This window comes from Siphateles boraxobius, unplaced genomic scaffold, assembly GCF_051911475.1.
Source record: "Siphateles boraxobius isolate OS27281-9 unplaced genomic scaffold, OSU_SipBor_1 5, whole genome shotgun sequence".
NCBI lineage: Eukaryota > Metazoa > Chordata > Actinopteri > Cypriniformes > Leuciscidae > Siphateles > Siphateles boraxobius.
In genome coordinates this window covers 25659215-25666565 of record NW_027509141.1, presented here as the reverse complement: position 1 = coordinate 25666565, position 7351 = coordinate 25659215, and the positions used below count along the sequence as shown (strand labels likewise).

The window sequence follows — 7351 nt, the reverse complement described above, 5'->3', positions numbered from 1 at the left end:
GGATAATAATCTGTGTTTCCATATGGCAACGCTTTACCACACTGGATTTGCAGTAATGCATTTCCCCAATGGGATTTTTTTATAGATAGTAGCATCAACAATATGATTGCAGTTATAAGTATTTATTGTAGTATAGCTGTATTCATGTATAAATAACAAATTGTTCCCTTTTCAGAAAATGAACAATACTATTTTACAGAAAGAACAATACGAAGAATGCAGGGTTAGCTCTTCCATGTGATGAGAGTGAGGATGAGTTAGGAATCTACTTATTTTTGATTTGCATAAGTTCTAAGTATATTAATTCTTCAATTTCTAAATGAAATGTGCAATTAAACAATTAATTGTATAGAAAAAATACTTTTGACCATTTTCCATATAGCATTGTTTCCCTAAGTATATTAAAATACAAATATTGCAGTCAATGTCCTATTAGTCTTCAAAGAAATTAAACTGAAAAGTATCAGTTTTCACAGCACAAGACTTCTCGGGAAAAAACCCTAACTTCAAAAAAACAAGTCACCAGTTACCCAGGTATTAAAGCCACTACACACTAACCCAATTGCCTGTTAAAGCTCATCGAGTAAAGCGGAGTTAACAAAAACCCAAACTATTCAAAGACAATTTTATTTTGTAAACAGAATCTTGGCTTATGTTAACAGTTAAGTATAAAGGGCCAAAAGAGAACCAGACCCCTAAGCATCACCCTGGCTTAAGGTGGCGTTCACAGAACCGGACCCCTCAGCATAGACCTGGGTGAAGGTGGAGTTGACAGAAACAGACCCCTCAGAATCATCCCAGCTTAAAGTGGCATTCACAGAACCCTCAGAATCATCCCGGCTTAAGGTGGCATTCACAGAACCCTCAGAATCATCCCAGCTTAAGGTGGCATTCACAGAACCCTCAGAATCATCCCGGCTTAAGGTGGCATTCACAGAACCGGACCCCTCAGTATAGTCCTGGGTGCAGGTGGAGTTGACAGAAACAGACCCCTCAGAATCATCCCAGCTTAAAGTGGCATTCACAGAACCCTCAGAATCATCCCGGCTTAAGGTGGCATTCACAGAACCCTCAGAATCATCCCAGCTTAAGGTGGCATTCACAGAACCCTCAGAATCATCCCGGCTTAAGGTGGCATTCACAGAACCGGACCCCTCAGTATAGTCCTGGGTGCAGGTGGAGTTGACAGAAACAGACCCCTCAGAATCATCCCAGCTTAAAGTGGCATTCACAGAACCCTCAGAATCATCCCGGCTTAAGGTGGCATTCACAGAACCCCCAGAATCATCCCGGCTTAAGGTGGCATTCACAGAACCCTCAGAATCATCCAGGCTTAAGGTGGCATTCACAGAACCCTCAGAATCATCCCAGCTTAAGGTGGCATTCACAGAACCCTCAGAATCATCCCGGCTTAAGGTGGCATTCACAGAACCGGACCCCTCAGCATAGTCCTGGGTGCAGGTGGAGTTGACAGAAACGGACCTCTCGGCATCTTCCTGGCTGAAGGTGGCATTGACAGAACGATCACAGGATCCACCGATCAGATAGTCTACAGAGAAAGAGAGAGAAAAACATTTGTATTATTTTGATTATAATAAATGTAAGTGGATTAGTATAAACTCATGCTACTTTAGCACAAGAGCATGTTAGATTAAGAAACACAAACAGGTCTAAGGACCCATGTTCAACTGTGGAGCTGAATACTGAGAAACACATTGACTTTTTAAAAACAAAACACAGACATCTAAACAAAAAATTTAACTCACCATGCAATACCAATTGATGATAAAGAATCACCAAAATAGTCATTTTAATCAGACCCATTCTATAAACCAAAAACTAAGCCACTAAGAAAACCAAGCAACAATGCAAGATAAAGTTTCAAACCAACCAGAACTTTTAAAGCCAAACAAAACACCCTTTGTAGCACCTGGATGACTCGTTAACTCATTATTGGAGCAAATCTTCTAATTAATGAGATCAATAATTAATTAATCATTTAGCAGCATACAGGCTGATGTTATATCTCACAGAACTAAAGTTTCAGGCCTGGTTTCACAGACAGTAAATGTGCCTTAGGAAAAAAAACAATTCTGGTGTGCATCTTGAACCAAAACAATGTCACTGACATATTTTAAGATATATCAGTGCAAGTTGCTTTCAGTTAAAACAGCTCAAACATGAGGTCATATTCCTGATACAAAATAACGAATAATTTCACATTTCGATCAGGCAGCTACATCAGGTATATGTAAATTAATAATTCTGTGTGAATTCTACTTAATAGATACAATTACAGGATCATTTTTATACCTGTTACACAAGTTGCTTTCAATAGAAATAAAATGGGTTAGTTATATAGCCTACTTTATTACAACAAGAGTGTGTTAGATGTTTAACCCTTTATGGTACGGCGTTCCCATATGGCAACAATTTATTTCTAATAATTTTCTTGTAATTAAGAAAAAAAATACTATATATTGGACTATGGGAATTAAAATGGCAGCCAATGATGTGCTGTTAAGTAAAATTACATTTAAATGTCCCTCCAAAACTCTCTTTCCCACTATCACTCTCACACAGAAGACACCTGTTGAAATGCTCCAGAAAATACTCTATTAACCTCATTTCTAAACATCTCTTCTCAAGAGTTTTTTTTTTCTTAGCATCTTTGATCAGTAAATTGGATCTTTTTATTCACAAATCAACTTTGTCTAATGTTTTTACTGTAAATTGGGATAATCTGTGTTTCCATATGGCAATGCTGTACCACACTGGATTTGCAGTAATGCATTTCCCCAATGGGATTTTTTTTATAGATAGTAGCATCAACAATATGATTGCAGTTATAAATATTTATTGTAGTATAGTTGTATTCATGTATAAATAACAAATTGTTCCCTTTTCAGAAAATGAACAATACTATTTTACAGAAAGGACAATACGAAGAATGCAGGGTTAGCTCTTCCATGTGATGAGAGTGAGGATGAGTTAGGAATCTACTTATTTTTGATTTGCATAATTTCTAAGTATATTAATTCATCAATTTCTAAAATAAATGTGCAATTAATCAAAACTAATTGTATAGAAAAAATACTTTTGACCATTTTCCATATAGCATTGTTTCCCTAAGTATCTTAAAATACAAATATTGCAGTCAATGTCCTATTAGTCTTCAAATAAATTAAACTGAAAAGTATTAAGAGAGAGTGTGGGTGCAGGTGGAGTTGACAGAAACGGACCCCTCGGCATCTTCCTGGCTGAAGGTAGCATTGACAGAACGAACTGATCAGATTGTCTACAGAGAGAGAGAGAGAAACATTTGTATTATTTTGATTATAATAAATGTAAGTGGATTAGTATAAACTCATGCTACTTTAGTACAAGAGCATGTTAGATTAAGAAACACAAACAGGTTTAAGGACCCATGTTCAACTGTGGAGCTGAATACTGAGAAACACATTGACTTTTTTAAAACAAAACACAGACAACTAAACAAAAAATTAAACTCACCATGCCATACCAATTGATGATAAAGAATAACCCAAAACAGTAATTTTAATCTAACCCATTCTATAAGCCACTAAGAAAACTGAGCAACAATGCAAGCTAAAGTTTCAAACCTACCAGAACTTTTAAAGCCAAACAAAACACCCTTTGTAGCACCTGGATGACTCGTTAACTCATTATTGGAGCAAATGTGCTAATTAATGAGATCAATAATTAATTAATCCCTTAGCAGCATACAGGCTGATGTTATATCTTACAGAACTAAAGTTTCAGATTTGGGGTGCTTCTCAGTTCTTATTTGTGCATCCTCGTTTCCTTTCCTCACTTCCTTTCCTCTCGTCTTAGCTCCACCCTCTGTAGGATGCTAGGGAAGGCTGCAAGGAAAGAAAACGAGGACGGAGGAATCGAAGGAAAGCTTATTAATACATTGGGATTCTTGATTACTCGAGCATCACTTCACAGCGTCATCAGCAGCGCTCAAAGGATCTGCCCTTATGTTGCTGAAGTTTGGTTATTTAAGAAATTCATAATAAATAAATAATAATAAAGCAAGATACCTTGGGTGCTTCTCAATATCCCTCCTCGTCTCCTCGTTCCTCTGTCCTCCATCCTATGACCCGGAAACCGATCGAGCTCAGCCATCTTGAAGGACATCTCAATTCTCTAATTGCACCGCGAGGAGTCGAAGATCGAGGAGTGAGAAGGCTTTCAGAGGAGTTATGAGCGAGGATACACAGGTGTATCCTATGCGGAAGAGTTTTATCGACTAAACGTGACGCACATATCAATTCTCCTCCCCCTTCACATCGATCACAATCTGTTTCAATTTATACTTTACCTTTGCAGCTTATATAAACCACACATTACACATATTTCAATAGGGTATCTTGCTTTATTAATATTCATTATGAATTTCTTAAATAAACAAACTTCAACAACATAAGGGCAGATCCTTTGAGCGCTGCTGATGACGCTATGAAGTGACGCTCGAGTGATAAAGTATTCCAATGTATAAAAAAAGCTTTCATTCGATTCCTCAGTCCTCCTTTTCTTTCCTGGCGTCCTTCCGTCACAAACTACAGGGGGTGGAGCTGAGGCGCTAGGAAAGGAAGCGAGGAAAGGAAACGAGGATGCACAAATAAGAAATGAGAAGCACCCAACGTGAAATATGTGAGATGTGTGGTTTATATAAGCTGTAAAGGTAAACTATAAATCAAAATGATTGTGACCGATGTGAAGGGGGAGGAGAATTGATACGTGTGTCACGTTTAGTCGATAAAACTCTTCTGCAAAGGATACACCTGTGTATCCTCGCTTATGACTCCTCAGGAAGCCTCCTCACTCCTCGACTCCTCGCGGTGCGATTAGAGAATTGAGATGTCCTACAAGATGGCTGAGCCATTGGTTTCCGCTTTCCGGGTTCATAGGATGGAGGACGGAGGAGCGAGGAAACGAGGAGGGATATTGAGAAGCACCCCTAGTTTCACAGACAGTAAATGTGCCTTAGGAAAAAAACAATTCTAGTGTGCATCTTGAAACAAAACAATGTCACTGACATATTTTAAGATATATCAGTGCAAGTTGCTTTCAGTTAAAACAGCTCAAACATGAGGTCATATTCCGATACAAAATAACAAATAATAACTCATTTCGATCAGGCAGCTACATCAGGTATATGTAAATGAATAATTCTGTGTGAATTATACTTAACCCTCTGGGGTCCTTCAGTTCAGAATCACACTCAGGACCTTCGGGTCCAAATGGGCCGGAAGGGTGGGATTCATATTATTAAAAGAAAATCATCATTTTTTTTTTACTTGTTTTTTATAATATTTTTCTTTTCTTTTTTGGTGTTTTGAGAATTTTATGATTTATAATTAATATTTATGGAATGAATATGACCCATTTTCCCCCCATTGAATATAATAGAAAATTATTTAAAAATATATTTTTTTATTTATTTTTTTAAAGCTGTATTTCATTTTAGTTTCAAGCCTAGACCTCATGAAATTAGTTTGTTTATGTATAAAAGTGTGTTTGTGTGTGTGTGTGTGTGTGTGTGTGTGTGTGTGTGTGTGTGTGTGTGTGTGTGTGTGTGTGTGTGTGTGTGTGTGTGTGTGTGTGTGTGTGTGTGTGTGTGTGTGTGTGTGTGTGTGTGTGTGTGTGTGTGTGTGTGTGTGTGTGTGTGTGTGTGTGTGTGTGTGGATGTGTCTGTTTTGCACTCTTGATGTTTTATAGATTCACCCCTTCACTGTTGTGTGCTTTTTTTCTGGATGGTGGCTGATTTGTAGATTGTACGAACACAAAAACTCGGTATTTTCCAATTTTTGCCAATTTGCCAATCATTTCCTATGCGGGTCCATTTGGACCCGAAGGTCCTGAGTGTGACAATTTTTTTACAACCACTTAGATTGTTCAAATCCTGTCCCCAATTTTTTGGGGTGTTCATATACCAAGTACCAACAAAGTCACCAAATATCGGACCATTCCGATGAAGCTATGATTTAAAAAAAAAAAAAAAAAAAAAATGTATGCGTCGGGTCCATTTGGCCCGAAGCACCCCAGACATACATTTAACAGCATAATTGTTATACCTGTTACAAAAATTGCTTTCAGTTAAAAAGATCATGAACTTTACTGGGACAGGTACAGGTAACTTTATATACTGTATATATATATATATATATATATATATATATATATATATATATATATATATATATATATATATATCAGTGTAGAATACATCTTTGAACTGTTTTTTACACACACAGAACAAAACAACTTTTTTGAATGAAGACATGAATCACACAGACTACTTATGTGTTTTTCGGTGACTGACAGTTACAAACCTCCCCTCCATCAGCCTTGTGTTTCATGGATGAAAACACCAAAAGGCTTTAGAGAAATATTATGGTAGTAAACTATGAATGTTGGGCAAACTTTTCCTTCATTGCAGTCACTTTTTCCTATCAAAGTTTTCAAAGAAATTAAACTGTGAAAAATCAGTGTTCACTGAACTTCACAGCTGAAGATTTGTTGGGCAAAACCTAATCTCAAAATACATGCCTCTTGTTTTACACATGACAAGTATAAAGCCATTACAAAGTTATCCAAGTGGCTGTACAATCTTAGCAAATCTAAAAGCAAGATGTAGTTTAGAAAAACAGCAACCAATCAACAATATTTGTTACACAGAATATTGACTCCTGTTAAAGTCCCTTGAAACGGATGTCATATGCCATATGATATATTAATTATATATATAACATCGAAATCAACACACGAATCATGAGCTCAGTTCTTTTTTAGAATAAAACATTTATTCAAACATTGAAGCAGCCAGCAGCCATATCACCCTGTAGCCCAAGACTGGTTGCCCACTGAAGCTAAGCAGGGTTGAGCCTGGTTAATACCTGGATGGGAGACCTCCTGAGAAAATCAGGTTGCTGCTCGATGAGGTGTTAGTGAGGCTCAACAGGGGGTGGCTGCAGTCGCATCATCCAGGTGGATGCTGCACATTGGTGGTGGTTGAGGAGATTCCCCCTTCTGTGTAAAGCGCTTTGAGGTCCCAGAAAAAGCGCTATATAAATGTAACTATTTATTACTATTATTATTATTAAAGCTGACACAAAGGAACAAATTATATATATTAAAAAACACCTGACATGCCAACTTGAATGGAGATGTCTCCATGTCGACACAGCTTTTCTGACGATGTCCCTATAGGACCTCAAACTTGTATCGTACAGCTCAGGAAATTCGGGAAATTCTGACACACACAGTACTAGCCGTTCATCCATTTTGATTTCCGTGTTTGTTTGGATGTCCCATTTCTATT

The 7351-nt window shown here is 37.4% G+C and overlaps 1 protein-coding gene across 5 annotated transcripts; it reads right to left on the bottom strand.

Moving 5' to 3' along the window:
* Positions 1 to 1954, bottom strand: LOC143711717 (uncharacterized). 5 transcript variants are annotated; one of them, XM_077203616.1, is made up of 4 exons: positions 1767 to 1954; positions 1378 to 1549; positions 886 to 1338; positions 1 to 846 (listed from the first exon to the last, which is right to left on the bottom strand). In XM_077203616.1, the coding sequence occupies exons 1-4, from the start codon at positions 1822 to 1824 to the stop codon at positions 696 to 698; spliced, it is 834 nt and encodes a 277-aa protein (XP_077059731.1). In that variant the 5' UTR covers positions 1825 to 1954; the 3' UTR covers positions 1 to 695. The 5 variants fall into 5 exon arrangements, with proteins under 5 accessions (XP_077059731.1, XP_077059729.1, XP_077059730.1 ...); XM_077203615.1 differs by having other exon boundaries at positions 3 to 1053; positions 1093 to 1338; positions 1767 to 1953; XM_077203617.1 differs by having other exon boundaries at positions 4 to 1014; positions 1177 to 1338; positions 1767 to 1952.
* Positions 1955 to 7351: the final 5397 nt, after the last annotated feature.

Excerpts from the sequence above, each read along its gene's own strand:
- LOC143711717 (XM_077203614.1), bottom strand. The coding sequence starts at position 1,824 with ATGGGTCTGATTAAAATGACTATTTTGGTGATTCTTTATCATCAATTG. Across the intron at positions 1,550-1,766 it reads TCATCAATTGGTATTGCATG|ACTATCTGATCGGTGGATCC; the intron begins GTGAGTTAAATT and ends CTTTCTCTGTAG. Across the intron at positions 1,339-1,377 it reads GAGGGTTCTGTGAATGCCAC|CTTAAGCCTGGATGATTCTG; the intron begins CTTAAGCTGGGA and ends TGTGAATGCCAC.